Raw genomic sequence first — 21,839 nt, forward strand, 5'->3', positions numbered from 1 at the left:
TCTCACCTGATGACACCCGGGATAGCCCCACATGTGACCCTGAATTAAAGAAAGAGTTGGATGGAGTAGTCTTAAGGTTTTTTCCTCCTCTAAGGAATAAGTAAAGTAATGCATTATTTTTCATTATGCGACAGAATAATGTGTAACACATTTTGAGGAATGACCCTAACATTGGTTACAGAAACTGCACCTAACTGAAAGTAACTTTTGAAAAAGCTTCGTCATCACAGAATAATCGTATAACACTGTAAGAGTACCTTAGGTAGCATTTTTTATTTGCTACCATAATCTGTTTTCCTGTTCAAGTCCAGGGTGGTGCACCAGCAAGGAGGTGAGAGGAACTTCCACTCGTTCTATCAGGTAAACTGCAGTCTGCACTTCTGCTGTAAAACAGTTATCGCAGTTATCACATGAACACATTCACTCCGCAGCTATAACCAGGCTGTGCAATGTAACCTCCACAAATAAATGTCACCTGCCCAGTGATGCCTGCACAGCTGTACAGTCACAATGGTGCTGAGCTGGTATATTTGCTGTGTTTTCATAGCTGCTGCGTGGAGGCTCTGATGAAATGCTGCAGTCGTTTCACCTGCAGAATGATCCTGCTGTTTACGTTTATACCAAAGAGGGAGCGGAAACTGTTGTGAGTATATCATCTTGAGAGTTTTAGTTTAAGAGTGAATAAAAGTTTGAATAACTGATATAAATTAAACTGTCTGAATTTTAAAATGAATCTTTTTTTAAATTTTTTGCATAATTTGGAAAAATATTCCCAGCAGCCCATTTGTTTTATTTTGCATTTTTATTTGATCTCTTCGCTTTCCAGACCTCCAACAATGATCGCTCAAGCCACAAAGCCGTGTTGAGCGCACTGGAAGTTATTGGCTTCTCAAAAGAAGAGATCACCTCAGTTTATCAGATCCTCGCCACCATTCTGCTTTTGGTATTTTAGAGCTCGGATTAATGACTTTTCTTGACATACATGCAAAACATAAATTGGTCAATATACTTGAAGCATCCAATGATATAGAATGGTGTCTTTTTCAGGGCAATATGCAATTTGAGAGCGATGGTGAGAGCGTTAATATTGTGGGACAAGAAGTTGTGAACCACATCTCAGAACTGACGGCCACAGACCCGGAGAGCGTCAATAAGAGCCTCCTGTACCGCACGGTGGCCACTGGAGGAGGCGAGGTCATTGAGAAGGGGCACACAGAGCAGGACGCCTGCTTTGGACGGGATGCTTTTGCCAAGGTGCCAGAAACAGGCCCAAAATAGCTCAACAGTAAAGCTAAATGGTGTTACGGCTACTGAGGATGAATATAGATGTTTACAACATACAGTAACGTGTTTTCCTTTTATCATAGTCACAGTTGTGACCTTTTTTAAGCTCTGCCTTCTCTCCTACAGGCTCTCTATGAAAGGCTTTTCGGCTGGATCGTCAGCCGCATCAACAGCATCATTGAGGTGAAAGACTACGACCCAGTGCTGCATGGGAAAAACACTGTAATTGGTGTGCTGGATATCTATGGCTTTGAGATCTTTGACAACAACAGGTGGGTGTCACAACAGTGTTTTGACATCCGCCCTCTTTTCTTGTGAATACTAGTCATTGTTGATGTTGTTGCTCAAGTGTTTGTTCCGCTGTTTTCGGCCAGCTTTGAGCAGTTCTGCATCAATTATTGCAACGAGAAGCTGCAGCAGCTTTTTATCGAGCTGATCCTCAGACAGGAACAAGACGAATATCAGAGAGAAGGCATCACCTGGCAACATGTGAGGAAAACACACAAACACAAGCACTTGCACAACAACGGCTGCGTCCATATTTGTTCTTACTCAAAGTGGGCCTGTCATTGTTTATCTTGTATTATATATCCAGTTCCAGTGGTGGATGCTCATATGAAATATGACAAAATTTCAAATAATAAGGTCAAAAGGTCAGCTTTCAGACCACTTGATATGCTCTGAGCCAGACAGATTTCTCCCGCCTTGTCTCTGTGATTCAAATATGGAGATGTCTTTATATGGTCATCTTAAACAGATCTTGCATTGAAGCCTCACACACCTGCTGTTTAAACCTTCTGTTTGAGAGAGGCAGCCAATCAGAGGAAAGCTGGATTTCAGACAGGGGATGAAGTGGGCATCAAAACCCAGTATGAGATAAATAGCCATAATTTTACAGTGAACTATGCAAAACTACCCATCAACTCTGACTTTGAAGTGTAATGTTGTGTCTATGTGTATCTAAAGGTCAGGCTGAGAGATTAAAAGTGTATTTTGGATTCAACATCAACTTCAGTGGTTCCCATCCCATCTCAAATTTGTGTTTTAATTATGCTTTAACTTTTACATAACCCATGTAGCATTGCTGTCCCCCAAACCCAGAACAGCCCCTCACTGTTTGGTCAGTTCAAATGAGGGACTGATCTGAATGGGAAACTGAGGACACTGGACTTGTCAGTGAGAATTTTTTTTTTTTGCAAATTAGCATACCCTGAATAATTCTCAGTTCTGACTTTAATGAGGTCCATAAATTACAAATTAACTTCATGTTTTATTTATGATTTATCCACTGAAGTCTTCATCAAAGTGTTTACTGAGGACACAGACAAAGTGAGCCAAGGACCTTTTCCCCCTATGCAAGAAGTCTTTCTGCAGCCAGATGAGTCGCCCCCTGCTGGATTCTCTTAAAACTAATGCAGGTTAAAGAAACTTGTCCAATGGCTTCACCTTTCACTTCCAGAAGCTACAGCTATCCTTCATAATGTTGATCCAAAAAGGAAACTCTTAAATCACTGATTTTCAAATTGAAAATCTTCTAATCGAGTGTTGGATTTAAAGTCTCGTGAAAAGACACGAGTTTTGTGTGAGCTTAAAACCCTGACCTGTCTGCTCACTAGTGGACACCTGGTTGCTTAGGTAACCCTCTCATGTCATTTACACACTTTCTTATGTCAATAAGCATCTTTCACTCCCATTTGTAGTGTCTTCAATCACTCACCTCAAAGTTGAGAAAAGTTACCATTTAGCTTTGCGTTGCTGACTCTTATGTTGCCCTTTGTTGCCACATGTTGTTGGATTCTGATTACGACATCACTGCTAGTCTCTTCTTGTGTTAACTCTCATTACTTGTAGTTTATTTTAAAATCAGATATACGACAATCTGTGAATCTGTTTGTATGGGGGTGTCATTGCAAAATCAAGAAACTGACCGAAACCACACACTCGCTGTATGTGGACACATCTGTCACAAAAGCTCATAAACAGAACAAAATTCTCGTGCAGTAACAAGAGCAACCACTTCATTCACAAACCAATCTGTTCTTTCTTTTTAACTGACAGTCGTGCTCTTTATGCGCAGATCGAATACTTCAACAACCAGATCATTGTCGACCTGGTGGAGCAGGCCCACAAAGGCATCATCTCCATTCTGGATGAGGCTTGCCTCACCGTTGGAAAAGTCACTGACACAGTCTGCTTGGACAGCATGGACACCAAACTGGCACAGCACCCCCACTACACCTCCCGCAAGGTCAGAACTAATTACTACATCTCCTCATGTGATGTAACATTTACACTACGATTCCCTTACTAGACCCGAAGGTTAGAAAATAAGCTTATACTCTCTAACAGTAGCACACAATTAAAAGGGCACTCAAAGAGCACATCCTCTGCCAAAGCCAGTGCATTATTTTGCAAGTTTAGGAGAAATTTGCTTCATACTTGGAAAGATGCTTTCATAATGACTGGGTTTCATTAGCACTTCTGCCAGTGCACAATAGCAAAAGTATTTGTTTTTGTGAATTATAACATGAGGTTATCAAGCTTCTCAACAAAAGCAGAAGATCTTTAAATGTTTTTAACACAAAGTGGTTTAAAAACAGGATCTCGAACTTTCAGAATTAACTGGGAAGGAAGTGGTTTTATTTTCAACATGTTCTCATCAGACTTACAGTAAACCTAAAAGGCAAAAGAAGGAAGAAATCTGATCATTTGCCAAAATGGAAATGCTAATATTTGCCTTTTGTAGGTTAGAAGCACCGAAGTAAAGCAGTGGAAATGCTACAACCTAAAATAAATTGAGTTTTGCTCATTTTGGAGAAGGGTGGATTGTAAACACGTAAAAACAAAACCAGTAAAGCCAGTGAAGCAATTTATTGGATAAAGGTTGAGACAAATCCACACTAGTCAGAATCAATAAATGAGATGAAATCTTCTTTCAGGCAGATATTAGTAAATGGAAGGCAGTGCTGAGCCTTGAAAGACTTGAAATGTCCATTTACGTGGACGTATAATTTAACCAGTCACAATATTTAATGGAATTGTTGAGCAACAGTTCTTTAGACTGTCTGAAGGTCCTTCATATGTTTTACTTTGGACATTGGCTGCTTTTTCACTCATTTCCAGTCCAGTCCTTTTACCTGACCATTTGTTTTACTGTTTGTTAAGCTACTGACACTGACTTATACATCATTCAAGGATAAAAGGCACCTAACTCAAGGGTAAGGGGTCAACGGTCTTCAATTGGTATTGTCTTTACACAGACAACTTAGCAAAGAACCAATTTTAGAACCAACAGTCTATTTGCATTTCTTTATTGCATATATGAAAAATACCAAAGATGACAGTTTGACAGGCATAAAATATATTTTTGTACCAAGAGATTGATTCCCAAAGAACTATTGTTTGAAAAGTTATCATGCATAACTCAGCATGGTGTGCACTCTGTCATTAAGAAACTGAGGAAAACTAACAAGTGGAGATAAAGAGGAAGTGACAGTCCTAAAATCAAATGAACAGTATCTGAAAGTCCTGTCAGGAAATCAGACATAAAAACAGCAAAGACCTGACACAGAACCTAAGAGATGCATCTGGCCCTTCAGTTCAATCATCCATTGTTCACTGAAGCCTCATCAGAAATAGAAGGGTGGCGCTCAAGATGGCACTCTTAAGGAAGGGAAACGGGGAGAAAAGGCTGAGGTATGCCAAATTACATCAGAGCTGGAGTGAAAATCAGTGTTAGCAGGTGTTATGGAGTGATGAGACCGGATTTGAAATTTCTGGTCCAAATTTTTATCACTGTGTACAGAGAGGGTCAACGGCCACCTGTAAAACGCGATTTAAGCTGTGTCAGGGTTTGGGGCAGGGCTTTTTCTTATATACTGTGTTTGTATTCATGTCTGCATGTTTCAGTAAATCAATGATCTTGTCTCTCATTGTTCAAAATGTGAAGAAATGAGAGGCGGTTTGAGAATTTTGCACAATACAATTTTTTTTTTAAATTTAAATATAGAGGAGAATAAAAACACCCATAGTTACCTAAGAGAACAGGTGCAGTTTTGAGGTTTTACCACTAGAGAGCAGAGTTTCTCCAACATTTTTCCTTTTAGGTTTGCTCCAGATATGAGATGCTTTATGAAGTGCAGGATCTCCAAAACTCCTCGTAAAGTTGAGTCTGAAGATGTCTGTAATTGAGTTAAATAGATCATATTTCACTCACATTGTCCTCTCTTGTTTCCAGCTCAGCCCCACTGACAAAAGCATGGACTTTCAGAAACACTTCCGTATTCGCCACTATGCCGGAGACGTCACGTGAGTCGCTACATTTTGCACTGTTTGTTGTCATGTTTTTCAGTCCAAGGATTCTCTGTGGAGAAAAAATAATGACAGGCTGCTGTGCTTGAGTTCACGAGTGTAAGCCATAAAATCCTATTAAAGGAGGTCAGCTCATGGCAATGACATCATTTGGGCTCCAGCGGTCCAGAGTGACAGCTTTACTGAGCAGAATATGTAGTAAATTCCCATGTTAACCAAAATCTGTGCAATCCTGGAAAGATGTTGTCACTTTTCATATCCACTTAATGTATAATTGTATGGACAGTGGATGTTTCCACAGATGACAGCAGGGTTCAGAAGTCACATATACATATGTGAGTAGGACACTACTCTGCACATAAACAGGGCAATGTAGTGGCATAGAGAGGACACGCACACATCTGCTTACAAGAGCTGGAAAGACATGATTTTCAACAGGATCAGTGGATATTCATGTCCAAAAGCTTCCAAACCGCTAATATTTTATATGTCAAATTTTAAATCACGTATAATTTAAAATATATGTTTTACAACACATAGAATAAATTCCATCTATTCATTTTCTTGACCACATATGTAGTTTGAAGTCACCGGAGTGCTGAAGTCTGTTCCAGCTGTCGTGTGGAGACAGAGGCGGGGTAGAGATCATCAGTCTATCACAGGGCTAATACAGAGAGACAGACAACCGTTCATTACTGATATCGTCTTTGTTGTAGTGACAAAGGTTGTTTTAGTTCACTAAAACTAAACAAAAAATCAAAACCACATGTGAAAAATAAGATATTTTAATGAATGTTAATAAAAGGTAAGTAGAGATAGTAAAGATTTTTAAAAAGCGCGTTTTGTTTTAGTGACATTTTTGAATATAGACAGGATTGTGAGACAGTTTTGCTTATGTTTATTGAGACTGGAGGGTAAACATGACTATGAGTCAAGTGTTTGTAAGTTATGTTCTGAAAACTTGCTTATATCAGCCTTTATCACTATAGCAAAAACACTCTGAACGTAACACTGAAGCAGAAAAAAGCAGTTAAAACTGTCTGGGCTCTCCCAGGAAGAAGTTCTACTCCTCCACCTTGAAAGGAGGCAGGTATGGTGATTCAGATATATGACTAGGATGTCTTTTAGATGCCTCCTATGCGAGACATTTTGGGTAAGTCCAACTAGGAGATGGCCTTCTGGAAGACCCGGGACACTGGGGAAATAACGTTAATAATGTCAGGCTTTGAATGTCACGCTGGATGAGGTGGCCTTTAATAAGGAGGTCTGGGTATCTACACATGCCCCTGCAACCGTGACCCTGTAGTAAATGCACAGATAAATTATACTTGTAAAAGTAGGCTAAATCTAAAAATTAAAAACTTTTTAAAAAAGAGCTATAGTTACCCTGGCAGCGGCTTACAAATGTGTACTTTACCAAAGTCAAACAGGAAGCGTTCTGAGCTGCTAGAAAACAATTTATAGGACAGATGACATCATAAATCACATGTATGGCTATAAAACTGATATATGCATATTGAGCTTTTTAGCTTTTAGCCTGCTCTGAAAGTTGAATTTATTTTTCATTGATGTTAGTGGTTGCTTGGTTTATGACACACAGACTAAAGAAGAAACACTTTTCTCAGCTTCCTTCTCCATCACTGCTCCATTTCCTTATCGGGATTTAAACACTGCAGCGGCCAGATGAGGCCCCTGGCCAGCAGTCAGCCGCCGTGGCTTTGGATCCCCACAGCTCACGTGTACTGCCCTCAATCTAGAGAGGGAAGGACATTAATATGTCAAGGGAACACGCAAGTGGAGGAGGATGAGGAGAGATGGAGCCAACTGATGAGACAATTTCGTCTCTGTGTGATACAGCAGCAGTAATCAAAGACTACTGAAGGAGGTTTATTGAGGTTCTGTGACTCTGGGAAATCCAGGCTAACAGGATGTCAAACACACACAGAAACACAGGACAATTTCATGCATCAGCTCAGGATTGCTCTCACCCACAGTTAGCAATGGTGTTTCTATTCCCCTGAAATGCATAAAAGAAAAGGTTCTTGTAGTAGTGATGTAGTATATGAGACAAAATGTTATTATTACTGATGCAGTAATGTCCAAGTAGCTGTTCATTTTATTATTTTTTATATTAATTAGGATTGTAACTAACAAGACTCTTTTAAGAATTATTCTATTAATTTTAATTATTTCACAAATTTATGCTTTTTTTTAATGCAAACCCAAAAGAAAAAGTTTGAGACCACTTAATCAAAAATATTGTGACAGTTGGTTGATCAACATGAGTGTTAGTCAAGAACTTTTTGAAGTTCTTTTCATTGCCTGCGGGTGCTTTTTAAATGAAGATTTTGCGTACAAAGAAACATCTTACAACATGCTAACGGACTGACCGCTCACTCCCTTTCAGCTGCATCTAGCTCTCTATGTCGAGTGGTTCGTTGATCTGATTGGATGAAATTAGCCAGTTAGACAGTGATAAACAGATAGTACAGAAGTACCAGGCAACTAGGCCAACTTCACTAACCTGCCAAATGTTCCTCGTATTTAGTTTTTCATCCTTGTTTATGTCTAAAGCTAAAGCAGTGCTGTATGTTTTTGATTTTATACAAATACTTCAGTCAGAACACAGTTTTGTGTAAAATTCAACTGTCTAACTCCCTGTTAACTTCTAACGCTCATAAAACCTCCTTTTCTTCTGGACATTAGGGTTAGGGCTAGACGATGGAAAGATAAGCAGATTAATTTTGATCGCCAGACCACTGCGCTGTCAGAGAAAAAACACACACGTAAGCTGAGTCAGAGAGGGTTAAATTATTGAATGTTACGTTTGTTTAATTGTTTAGTCATGAGCATCCTAGAAAAACCATGTCGTCAGGGTCCTGCCAGCGGTAATATGACGGGCTGGATAAGAGCGTGTGTCACAGACCTGCAGTAAGTCATGACAGATGGCTGTCCCTGTCACTACGTGTCCCCATCATCCGGCCCCTGATCACCTCAGGGCCACGACGGGGTCTCTCCAGCTGAGCTGTCACCTCTCGTATATTGCTTCCTGGTGGCACCATCCCCTGTCCCATCCCATCCCGTCTCAGTCTTTCCTTACTCTAGCTAAATATACCCTCTTCCTCACCACCCGCTGGCCCCCCCTTTCTCCACTCTCACCAAACCACCAGTATCAGAAGCTTTGACCTACTTTGTTCTCTCCTCCTTTTCTCATCCTGTTTCCTTTTCTCCTGCTTCTGTTCTGCAACACTCACCTAGCTCTCATTGCTATCCGCGCTTTTAAATCCCTGCAGAATTTCAGCCTGCACATGCAGCACTTTCAGGAAAGATATACAGTTTCATATATTCCTACTCTACAGCTTTATATTGCAGGCATCTCACATCTTTGTCACCTGACTCTCCCCATATGTGCTGCCTTTCACCTTGTGCCACTCAGCGGTCTCCTTGCATCAGCCTTGACCTTCATACTTTAATATACATTCCTCTAAATCATTGTCGTGTCTCTGGAGACCAGCTGCCTTGGTCTTTGCCTGTCCTCTCCTGTCTGCTCTGTCGCAACAGCTTTCCTATGCTTGTAAATAAGTGCTGTGGCTTCTTGTTGTGGGTCCTGAACCCTCACTTTTTTTTTTTACACTGTCTTACTTCAGCGAGCCTGCAAGAAATCTGATCAGGTTATACTGACTTCTGAGAGCCAAGGAGACACATCTGTCATAGGCACTGATAAGTTGTTAACGAATCCTTGACCATTTCCCCTTTGACTTCTATAGGCCTGGAAGTCTCTTTGAAGCCACAGGTATCGCCCCCTGGTGGCCATTAAAATACAGATTTAAGGCACTTCCACGTTGGCATCCCTTCTAAGATCTGGAGGCTATGTCCAACTTTTACACTGTCTATTATGGAAATCTGTGACATGTTGGCCTTGAACTTAGGATGCTAGAGTATGCAGTGAAATAATTCTGTCCAGCATCAGCCTTTCCAGACTCCAAATATGGACGTTTTTGCCCTCATATGCCCCCCAAGAAACAGTGCAAATGAGACCAGACACTGGCTAATTTGCTCTGGCATTGGACTGAATATGAAGGGAAGCTAATTTAACATAAACAAGAGTATTCTGAAGCCATTGGGGAGGCCTTTATTGAAAGTAAAATTCATGTTGAATACTTTATTATTGTTAATAATTGGATAAAAATGCAGATGTTTCAGGGTTTTTTGGCTTCTAAATGGACTGGTGCTTATATAACGCTTTCATTCACTCACATTTGTGCTTTTCTATATAACATTCACACTCCAGTGAACACATCAGAGTGCAACTCAGGGTTCAGTGTCTTGTACAAGGATACTTTGGCATGGCAGGGATTGAACCACCAACCTTCCAATTAGTAGATGACCTGCCTCTGCCTTCAGAGCTACAGCCACCTCAAGTGGGGAAAGACAGAGAACGTTTGAGAACCAGTGGTTTAGCAGTTGAAGGTAAAACAAGTCCTGCAGTAATCAGGAAGTTGGTGACTGGGTCCCAGCTTGTGATAGTCAGCATACATATGTGTCCTTTAGTGAGACACTGAACCCAAAAGTGCCCCAAACGTGTCATTGTTGTGAGTATGTTAATATGGATTATAGTCCAAAGTCCTGTAACTGGGTGATAACAGTAGAAAACCCCTATATATATAATGTAGTTTAAAAAAAATGTAATTTTAGGGGAATATTTGTATACATTTTTGTTTTGCTGCTTTTACTGGTTTTAAAGCTTCTCATTTACAGGATATGTGCACAGTCCAATAAAAGGAATGCATTCTTTAAAGTCAGAAATGCATCCACACTGTGCATCGTATTGTTACACTGTGAATACGAGGGAGAGGTTTTTATGAGGCAATGCTTACACTACAGCAGGCTCATCCCCCGGAGCTGGACAGCTTATGTAACTGTGCCTTACAATGTGCCCGTGACCTCCCACTGATGCCTCATCAAAACCAACTGAGCAGTTTGTGGAGGGAAAAAAAAAAGGCAGACAGATTAGTTTGTAGACAGTTCATTTTATCTAAATGCGAGCCATGAGGAGAATTTGACCATGTACCTAATTTGTAAATTGACTAAGCAGCATGACTCTTGCTCTAATCCTTTGCCGGAGGTCTGTGAGTCATTAGTAGCAGAGAGTGCAGTTAATGATAGCGACCCTTTGAGTGGCAGACACTTACTCTTTAAACTCTATTGCTATTTTAGTCTGACTTTTGTGTAACTTTAGCATCTTGATTGTTATTGTTCACTCCAAATACTCATCAATGGGGCCGCCCTCTCATTACTAAATAATTACTCTCATATCACCCTCTCTACATCTGTTGCAGATATTCCGTCGAGGGCTTTTTGGACAAGAACAAGGACCTGCTTTTCCAAGACTTCAAGCGCCTTATGTACAACAGGTGCCAAACACAAGCATCACTGACAGTTTTTCCCAGCATCATAATGCTCTTGACAGTTCATTAACTGGGTCATGTGTATATATGAGTTTCTTCTTCCCTCAGTCTGCACATCCCTCCTCTGCTAGCCTAGTTAATGGTGTCCTTTCTTTACTCTTTACCCCGCTTTCTTGCTTCTCATAGTGCCAATCCAGTCCTAAAAGAGATGTGGCCAGATGGACATCTGAGCATCACAGAGGTCACCAAGCGGCCTTTGACTGCTGCCACCCTGTTCAAGAACTCCATTGTGGCTTTGGTTGATAAACTGGCGTGCAAGGTTAGTAGTTTCTGCTTATGATCGACTTCCTCGTTTCTTCTCTTAACCCCAGTGGGAGGCTGTGGATGTATTTTCAGCTAATTAATGCACGTTTGATGTCCACACAGTCAAAGAGTAGTAAATGAAGAAGCATTAAAGTTGAGAAAACTGATTTCTAAACTAGTTTGTAAATATGTTAATCCATAATACTGCTGCTTTATGTCGGTGTTAAGATAATTATTTTAATCGCTACCACTCCGTCTACTTAGAGAGCTGCCATGAGACAGTACATGATTGATGTTAAATGGCTAAAATAATAACAGCGTTTTGCAAAAGTGTGTTGATTGGATGGTTAAGACTTTATAACGGTACCTTTTCCTACCTTGTGCTACCTTGATAGCATGTGATTGTGTAAGATAACTGCTAATAAATGTTAGTAGTTTGGTGTGAAGCCAAAATGGTAAATGGTCTAAAATGACTTGTGGCATCCATTACGGTTACAGTAAAGTATTTGCTTTTATACTGAAAATATAATGAAACTTTTAGGTTGTAGCACCAGTCAGTTCATTCAAGCCAGAATTTGACTTAGTTGGATTTCCCCATTTATTGGAAATGTACTGAGTCATTCTAAAGGGCTCGCTGAATTTGTGTGTGGTATTGTAGTAAGATGCCATCAGTTAGTGAAATGTCTTTCCTCTTAGATATCCCACAATATCTGTGGTGTTTAGGAACTACAAGAGCTCAGTCACAATGTAGCATAGCTCTTAAAAGTCCCGTAGACCTCCTCTGGCATTAACATCAGCACAAAAACTGTGCACTGGGAGCTTCATGGTATAGTTTCCATGGCCAGCTCTTGTAGGTTTAATGTGTAGGTGACCCAGTACTTTTGAACACATATACTGTAGGTGGATGTCTCACCAGATGATATTTCAAATAGTTCTCTTTTTTATAGTGCAGCCATCTACTTATTAATGTAGTCTTGTTAGCTTTAGATGAGTTTAATTGTTTTTTCTCAATTATTAGAACTACCAAAATGTCACTTTATTAAAAGGCACAAACCAGTTAAGGGGGATTTGTTCAGTTTAGATTTAGCTTTAACTAAAACAAAGTGGTCATATCACCAGCTGCATATCTCATTTTATTTAGCTTAGCTGTGTAGTTAGATAACTATGGAAGCCCGTTTCCGCCACTAAAAAAAAAAAAAAGCTAGTATCCATAACTCGAAATTTCGAGTTATTTTCTCGAAATTTCGAGAAATATAACTCGAAATTTCGAGTTACTTTTCTCAAAATTTCGAGTTAGCTCTGCCAATCAAAAATATACGTGAATGAGGTCGCTTTCTTGTTACACGGAAGCATATGGCGCAGGACCGCGCACTCAAAAACGGATCCCAACAAATTAAAGTATGTTTGCTGATAGTAACACCATGTGATTCAGCTAATAACACAGGGATTTCATCATTTGTGAAGCCAGGCTGAAAACACTCAGCAATCTGTGCATTCACGACTGGATGTAATACCGGTAGCTTAGCTGTAGCATTTGTAGCTGAGGGCTTCAGCTTCCGGGTAACATGGAAATGACGTCATTCACGTAGATTACTGATTGGCAGCGAAATTTCGAGATAATAACTCGAAATTTCGAGAAAATAACTCGAAATTTCGAGAAAATAACTCGAAATTTCGAGAAAATAACTCGAAATTTTGAGTTATGGATCCTTTTTTTTTTTTTTTAGTGGCGGAAACGGGCTTCCATAGATACCCAATTAGTGAGTTAGTGAGAAATTTAGTTTTTGGCTCAAACCTTGGTTAAATTACCAAAATAAAATCTCACTAAAAAAGATAGCATAAAAATGATTCTCGTAATATTGTTCAGTTTAGTTTAGCTTCAGCTAAAGCTAATGTAGGTAGCTAATCACAAGCTTGCATTTAATTAGCCTTTTCTTGCTTTATTTAGCTTAGCTACCTAGTTTCTACCCAGTTACCGAGTTTCTATAAGCTTGCTAACTTTAGAAATAGGCAAAATGCCTTTTCCTCAAATCATTAGATAAGTTACTAAGATATAATTTAATTAAAAGTAAGAAAGGATATATTTGAATCAATCATTTTAGCTTTAGCTAAGCTACATGCCAGTCTTATCAGGTAAAATTTCATATGCCTTTCTTTCATTATTTAGCATTACTGTCTAGGTAGTTACCCTATTACACAGTTGCTCTAAGCTTGTTAGCTTTAGAGGATTTTAGTAGACTTCTTTCTTCCATCATGATTGGATTTAGCTACTTCCTGATTTAGCTTTGTGGAATGACTGTCTGATTAGCTTTACAGTCAGCCTATAATTCTATGGTTTGTGTTTTTTATATGCTGTTTTCATAAACACATAACACATTTGTTTATATAGGTTACAGATTTTAATCTAGCAAAAAACATATGAAAGATTGAGTCCAGTGGAGCATTTATTTTGGTTTTGCTTCTGTGCTTTGATTTTGTAGAACATGAATTGAAGTCAAATCAATTACTCTGGAAACCTACAGATTTGTTTATATTTCTGTGTCAGAGTTTGTGTTTAGTGCCAGCGTAGATCATCTCCCCAGTTTACTCTGCTGTCTGTACTGATGCTCTGCACCAGTTATAGGCGGTTCTGGTCCCTGTAAGTCTGCATGACTCACAGACTATTCTGAGACTCCCAATGTGTTTGTGTGATGTCTCCTTTGGATAGTGCATAATAAACATCGGAAGAGGAAGAAGAGGTGTAGCATTTACATGTATACATCGCAGTCTGTTCCTTGTGGTGTCAGGGAGTAGCAGTGTTTCTAAGTTGTCCTGATCCTATCTGTCTTTTTGTGGCGTTTAGAGGGTGCTGAGGAGGAGAAGGAGATGGAGGTGGTACATAAAGTATGCACCTCACCTCGCCTGGCCTCATCTCACTGACTGAAGTCTGACATTTCTTGCTGTTATTTTTGGATGGCCTGCTTCCGGGCTGCTGTAGCATCTCGTCATGATGTGGCTGAGGTGAAATGAAAGTAAACTCCCATGCCTGAAGGGTTTTTTTTGCTGTAGGTCACGTTGAAAGAGCAGACAGTTTTCTTCAGCAGCAGTACTGAAGCACCTGTGCTCAGGCTTCCCACTTCATTTCCTCTCAGCCTTCATTTTCTGACATTTTCTCAAACTGCTGCCGAGCTGAGTCGAAACTCCAGGCAAAGCCTGCACAGGGATCAGTGTTTGGTGTCAGAAAGTGCTTCGCCTTATTTGTCTTTAATGGACAGAGCGGTTAAATCAGTGAAAACACAACAGCCAGTTCTTTGACAGGATGTAGTGCATCCCCGCTATAACTGTCAAGGTTCAGGCATCCAGCCATGACCCTGCTTCATCTAAAGTGCAGCTCGGCGTGCTGCTAGCGAGTAGCTGCGCGGGGCTGGGCTGTTGTGAGGCTCAGCTGCTCACTGTGGCGTTTGTTGAAACATTCTGCAAGTCTGATTAAGGTCACTGAACTCAGTTTGCCAGTTTTGCAGCTTGGCTGTGGTGCAGCTCATTGACAGTTTACAAGCTGAGTTCAGTTTATTTACTCGCACAGTGATGACCGCAGCGGTGACGCGAACACTGAGAAAAATCAAAGACCTGTTCAAGTTTGTGCAGGTGATAAAACAAGAGTGTTATGAAAAAATACATTCAGAGTATCAGTCTAAATGCAGTGTTGCTGTGTCACCAGTGATGTAACACTTTATTGAAAATGCAAACAGGCTTGTTGAAATACAGCCAAAGAAAGCTCACACCATGCCAGCTGAACAACTTGTTCTATTTTGCAGGAGCCATACTATGTGCGATGTATAAAGCCCAACGAAATGAAGTCACCGGTGTTGTTTGATGACGCCCGCTGCCAGCACCAGGTGGCCTACCTTGGCCTGCTGGAGAACGTGAGGGTACGCAGGGCGGGCTTTGCCTACAGGCAGCTCTATGCTCGCTTCCTGCAGAGGTAAGACAACGTGATTACGGTCTAGTGAAGTGGTCTCTTCAGCAGCGGAGTGTAACACCATGAGTAAAAAGTTTAAAAAAAGTAACTTTTCTTACCCAAAATGTACTTTGATCTGAAACCTTAAAAAGATGGCACACATTTATGTAAATAATACTACTCAAGAGATTTAGACTATTTGACAATTGGTGCCTGTTTTAACAAAACCTAACACGACTAAAAAGACCTAAAGTTAACATTTAAGGTGTGTCAAAAAGTTGGCTAAAAGAAAAAACACATTACCAACATTACCAGCCTGGTTCGTGCATGATATGTTTTGTATTTTTTGAAGTCGCTACGTGTTGGACAAGTCATTATAATGACCATAATTTAATTAGTATGACCTGAAACTAGAAAATGAGTCATTAGCCATCAGGACAGTGTTTAGAGGTCCCATCACAAGAAAGTGGAGGGCAGACTTCCACAGGACTGGAAGTTTTTTTTGGGAGCTAGAGGGATCGCCCCCTGCTGGTAATTAAAAAGAAAAAGTTTATGGCTTCAGTTGTCAGACTATGTTCAGCATTTATACTGTGGTTGCTTTCCCTTCAGGGTTGTCTTCTTGTGTAATTCTGCACCACTGCAAGCACCCTAGCTATTTTAGGATTAAAGTCCTGTTCTGACCATCTGCTGAATCTCCTCCACAGCTTCAAAATAGCAAACCTTCAAGTTGAATTCCATTTTTGGAGTTTTGGGAAGAGGAGGAAGTAGCAGTGAGCCCGATCTGGAGATTGGAAAGCTCAAGTGTGATTGTGTTACTCATAAACTCCTGAGTTTTTCTTTAACGGCCTGTCAGCAGGTGCACAATGGCACGATAGCAAATGTCAAAGTTAAAGTTACAAAATTGTCTGGGAGCAGGAAAGTGCTACATTAGAATAAGGTCTCAGCAGATGTGGCAGAAGCATGGCCATGTAAGTAATTAAATACAGATTTTAAAATTTTTTAATGAGAGCCAATGAAAGGAAGAAAAACATGGACAATGTCAGAATGTTATTTTGGTGTGGTCACAATGTTTTCTCCAATTTTAATCAAAGCTACACTTGACTCTAATACCATAAATTAAGATATCTGCCCTCCGATGCCTCTGGATATCACAGAAGGCATCTGGATAAAGTCTGACCCTCGTTGAGAGTTCATGGTGCACAAAAATGTGCAAATGTCAAAATCACAGTGACGATGAAAATTCTCTCGGTTATGCTTCTGATATTGATCCCTCAATCTGACACTTGGAAACTGCTTGGAAACTCACGTTCTCAGGTAGCAGAGTTAGTGATGTTCACTGACATCAACTGTCTCTACCCAAGTTTGAGGTCAGACTGCAAACACTTATGTGATCATCGTCTCTGATTCTTGCGGAATGTTGTTCAGGTATAAAATGACGTGCGAGTACACCTGGCCAAACCACCTGATGGCGTCAGACAGGGAAGCTGTGGAGGCCATCGTCATCCAGCACGGTTTCCAGGACGACGTTGCGTACGGCCAAACAAAGCTGTTTGTGAGAACGCCGCGGTCTCTCTTCACACTGGAGCAGGAGAGAAACCACCTCATCCCCATCCTGGTGACTTTCCTGCAAAAGGTGAGGCATGAAAGTGTCACCATGCTTCACAGCTGGTTTAATGTTTAATTTTAAAGATCCATTGATGTGATAGTTTGACATCTAATTCAGCATCAGGAACAGTTCAGATGGTGTGTTGAAGTTAATAACATGCAGTGTTTTTTCCACCAGGCTTCAAGGTATCAGAATAGAAACTGCAGTTTGTCTCAGGCTCATGAATATGTGGCTCTTGGTTATGTTTGACTGAAATTCATCTGCCAGCTTGAATCCTAATTTCCTGTAACAATAATTGGGATAATTAATGCGATCCAGAGCGCAGCTGCATTAAAGTCAATTACTTCGCTTGCTCAATGAAATACCCTTCTCTTTTCTCTTTCCTCTGACCTACTTTATAACTGCAGAGAAATCTGGAACTCTAACCGGAGGAAAAGTTTGTCTTAAGTGCTGTGGGATGCAGAGGCAATAATTTTTCTCTTGTTTTGTCTCTTTCACACGCCCCTTTGTTGTTGTTTTTTTAACCTGACCCACAGGTGTGGCGCGGGACTCTAGCTCGTGCAAGGTGCCGGCGGATGAGGGCCATCTATGCCATCATGGGCTGCTATAAGCGCTACAAGGTCAAGGCACACTTCTGGGAGGTGGAGCGGAGGTTTGCTAATGTGCGAACTATGGCCGACTATGGGAAGAGCTTGGAGTGGCCGACGCCGCCTGCAGCACTGTCGCAGTTTCACAGCATCACAGTCATGCTGCATCGCAGGTCAGAGCACATAAAAATATGCAACTCTGTGTGGTCTGTGAAATACTAAGGATATTTTACATTACATAGACTGACATATTATGCTGTGTCATTATATATTTAATAAAAGCTCAGCCAAAAGAAGCAGTGTCCATCCTTACTGCATCCATGGGAACCCTACCAACATGATGCACAGTCACACAGTTTTAAACGTGGGTGTTATCAAATCGTTGTCTCTGGGGATTGACTTGATTTTGGAGCCAAGCTGAAGTGGCAGTTTTAGGAAACGCCGCTTTGGGGATTTTCATGTTGGCTTCATTGTTCATCCCCAGAGGTTGCTGCTTAGATGTGAAACACTTTAGAGACTTTATTACAGATGAAACAAAAGAGATGTAACTTTCGAATTAGTGGATTAGTTTTAGAGGTTAGTAAAGTATTAATGTTTAAAGATATTGAGAAACAGCCCTTATACTTGTTTACAGCCTTTTTGTTAAGCTAAGCGAAGTGGCTGCTGGCTAAAGCCTGAATTCACAGATGCGAGAGTGATTCATCTGTCTGTTCTTTGCCGTTCTTTTGATCCACTTCAGACTTGGTGGATCTTTTCTGGGGTTTGAGGAAGAACAGCCCCAAGTTTGAAGTTGTTTGGATAAGTGGTTCAATATTTTAGCTGGAATTTATTCTCTGTTAGCAGTGTTTCCCATAAAGTGACTGCTGCCTGCCCGACTGCACATAGAGTTATACATATTCAAGCCTCTTAACCCTAGGTTTAACTATCTGAACTAAGTGCCAAACCCTAACCTAATCCTAATTCTATCCATTAGGGTTAAAGTCTTACTCCTTCTTCTTCATCCTTACCTCTTTATCCTCACTTCGTCTCCCTCACCCCCACCACTCTCTCCACCTCTTCTCTACCCTGCCTGCTTTCTTCCTCCATCTCTTTCATCTTCATTTTGTAAAGTGTGCAAAAATCTGGTTTCTTTTTTAAGCACATGTGTTGAAATCAACTCATCTCTTAAGGTCACTAAATTCTCAGTAGCTGCAGAATAAGTCGAGTCAGTGTTTGGCTGTGTGATTGAGTGAGTTTTGGATCACTGATTTTTATCCTTTATCTGACTCTAACTTAAAGCTGTTCCTCCAACTTTTCTTTCTTTGGGCCTTTGAAGTAATATCCACCCTCATGGCATGCTGTCTTGTTCTCATCCCTCGGTGTCAGGTGGTGGGCGAGGCAGATCGTGAAAAACATCCCGCCGTCTGACATGCTGGAAGTTCGGGCCAAAGTGGCAGCTATGACGGCTCTGAGCGGAGAGAGAAAAGACTGGGGAGTCAGCCGAGCCTGGGAGAGGGACTACCTGGCAAATGTAAGAATCACAGTAGTAACAAGATAAATCCTGGGTACCTTTGTTGTTTCTCAGCACATCGTGTTCGAATAGGTTGTAAAATTATTTGTTTTGGGATTTATTTTGACCTCTGGAAGACACTTGATTTATTTTACCTTTATTTAAGCAAGAAAATTGGACACTTGAGATATGAAATCTTTCACAAATTTGTGAGTATCCACCTTAATATGCAAAGATGAGGCAACACACGCACACACACATACATGCACGCCACACTTTTTGGTGAATAGATGCTGGGATGTGTGATCAGCAAAGATGGATGGATAGGTCACTAGGAGATTGGTGCTCCTAAAGTTTGCTTAAAAGATGCTGACTTTTCTGCAGTCTCACCATTTACTGTCTGAAGATGAACAGTCTCTGTTTCCAGTTTACATCACACTTTTCATAGTTTCAATACAGTTTGGCAAATAGCTAGTGAGCAAAACAATAATAAAACAACTTTCTTTAAGTGTAAAGAAGTACATTATATATATATATATATATATATATATCAGTGATTCATTAAAAAAAGTCACATGTTTGAGATGTCATTAGAAAAATAATGCCACTCTTATATGTGCATTAAGTTTTACAGATAACAAGGCAAAAGTAAATAACTTTCACTTGTAGACCACCAGAAATCTGGAGTAGGGCTCATCCAGATTTTGTCATCCACCTTTCTGTGACGTCACTGTGACACACAGACAAAATGGAAGCTTGTATGTGCATTTGATGACCTTTTGTCTGACAGCATAGTACAAAGAAAAACAAAGAAAATCCAACAGGGAACTATATCTGCAAGAAAGGAAAACATGTGAGCAAAATAAAAATGTATTGGCAACATTTTCAGAGAGAAAACACCAACAAAACACATTAAACCTGAGGGTTGTTGTACACACAGGCTACTTAGAAGAAGTGAGTACAGCTGTGGAGAATACCTGGGTGCAAGCAATCAGTGAAACACAATTATGGGAGGCAAAACTGAATAATAAGCACACAAGACAAACTAGCTCTTGAACATGAGAACACCTAACACAGATTTATACTTAAGACACGAGAAACACACGCGAGGCAGAATAAACTGAAACAGTGAATAAAAGCAAACTATAACCACCAAATAAACTAGATGGCAAAACTAAAACTAAGAAACCAGCCATTATGTCTGCGATTATTGTGATTCAGACAGCACACCTAAATCTCAGCTAGAAAAGCAGAACTACTTTTGAAATCACCTGAAATGATATTGCAATGCATTTTATTGAAAAGCTGGAGTTGACTTTTCTGCCGTTTTTACACTTTCCACTCCAGATTTAAAAAACAAACAAACCCAAAAAACAGTAGAAATAAGTCTCAGTGGCTTCCCTGGAAAGGCAGAACATGATTTCAAAATTTAAAAAAAAAAAAAAACTTGTTTCTTTATATATATTTTAACATATCAATGTTAAAATAGTGACATAGATTCTCAAACACTGCTGAACTAATAAAAACATTAAAGCATTTTGTAGTTTTATAGTTTTCCGCTTGTTTTTTCTGCCTCTTTAACTTTCAAAACGGAAGAATTTCTTAAGCAGTTGTCATTTCACATGACTCCCATTTAGTTAGTTCAGCTGGATATTTTGCAGCCCACTGGCAGGAAATTTTCACACAAATTCATCACAGTAATGAAAAAAGACTTGAACAATCAGCTGTGTATAGGATCATCTTTTGTTGTGAATGTATACTGTGCATGTGATGTGCCTTGGGCTGTGACCAAAAGAGGGCTGTTCATGTGAACACAGCCCTTTATTGATGAATACTACAGTTGCTTCATTTACCAGCTAATATGAGGTTGTTTTCTGACTTTAAAGATGCCTTCGGGGAGCGTGAGCGTGACTGCCGCAGAGTCCTGAGACATTCCCTTTGCTAGTTTGTCAGCTGGCCCCTGACTTGCTGGCCTCCTTCAGGGATCTAAGTTCATGTGATTGCATTTAATTCCACAGTGACCTGTAGATTAGTGCATGCATCGTGGCATTCAGTCAGGCTGAATCCTTACTGTGATTGTAAGTTCACCGAGTTCAGGGGGTTCATGTCCAGTCTTAAGCTTCAACAAAGGAAAATTTTCAGGTAATCAACACTAAGACCTGGAAAAAGTGCCTGAACCTGCCCCGTTTCATATTACTTAAATGAACATATTTAGACAGTGATTTTCCCATTCAGCAAAAATGGTGGCTACATTCATCTTTTATATATAGTCAGAGATGTTGAATCTTAGCTGTTGGTAGTAATTTGGAATCACACTAGCATATCAGTTCACTCAGTAGCACTCAGATTTACCTCTGGAACCAGAGAAGCTGGTACAAGTTTAAAAACTAAGAGGTTTTTTGGATACTTACCATTTCCAAATAACACCAAACGATAAGCCATAATATAAGAGTAAACCAGTATGCATCCCTGTGAAAAATATATCCTCTGTCTTCTGACATGTTTTGATTACAGCATCAGACAACAGAGAGAAGTGTCACCTTGCCTCCATCACCTTATGAAACACCTTCACACCAATCAACAGGCAGTCATGGAGCCTCTTGGTTGGCATCCGGTGCTCTTTTGAAGTAGGCCTAGTTTCTCTCAGAGGGGATATTTGGTTTCCAAGTGGCTCTTTAGGCTTTCTTGGCGTCATGTTAGCACACATTCAGATTAAGGGACGTTGACATCTCCAGGCAAATGAAGCCATTAGGCAGTTCAACTTTCCTCTATGCTCCCTACTGATTTTTTTTCTCTTTTCTTTAGTTGGCAAATAGGCTGGACTGGTAGTTAGTTGTGGTTTGATTCACACAAGAAAGTGAGCTGTTTTCCCCTTTGTATTCTCCCTGCTGTCAGTCAGAGCCTTTGATGTGTC

At 40.3% G+C, this 21,839-nt stretch overlaps 1 protein-coding gene across 1 annotated transcript in view; it reads left to right on the plus strand.

The window, feature by feature from the left end:
* myo1g (myosin IG) overlaps nt 1-21,839 on the plus strand; it is a 69,398-nt gene that overhangs the window by 10,843 nt on the left and 36,716 nt on the right. The window contains exons 5-18 of the mRNA XM_026156789.1: nt 307-360; nt 548-643; nt 827-943; nt 1,048-1,254; nt 1,411-1,556; nt 1,659-1,773; nt 3,362-3,532; nt 5,522-5,592; nt 10,935-11,009; nt 11,190-11,322; nt 15,101-15,267; nt 16,669-16,876; nt 17,386-17,609; nt 18,802-18,946. Coding sequence (XP_026012574.1) covers nt 307-360; nt 548-643; nt 827-943; nt 1,048-1,254; nt 1,411-1,556; nt 1,659-1,773; nt 3,362-3,532; nt 5,522-5,592; nt 10,935-11,009; nt 11,190-11,322; nt 15,101-15,267; nt 16,669-16,876; nt 17,386-17,609; nt 18,802-18,946 — 1,929 coding nt within the window. The remainder of the gene's footprint in view (nt 1-306; nt 361-547; nt 644-826; nt 944-1,047; nt 1,255-1,410; nt 1,557-1,658; nt 1,774-3,361; nt 3,533-5,521; nt 5,593-10,934; nt 11,010-11,189; nt 11,323-15,100; nt 15,268-16,668; nt 16,877-17,385; nt 17,610-18,801; nt 18,947-21,839) is intronic.

This window comes from Astatotilapia calliptera, chromosome 22 (assembly GCF_900246225.1).
Source record: "Astatotilapia calliptera chromosome 22, fAstCal1.2, whole genome shotgun sequence".
In the NCBI taxonomy this organism is placed as follows: domain Eukaryota; kingdom Metazoa; phylum Chordata; class Actinopteri; order Cichliformes; family Cichlidae; genus Astatotilapia; species Astatotilapia calliptera.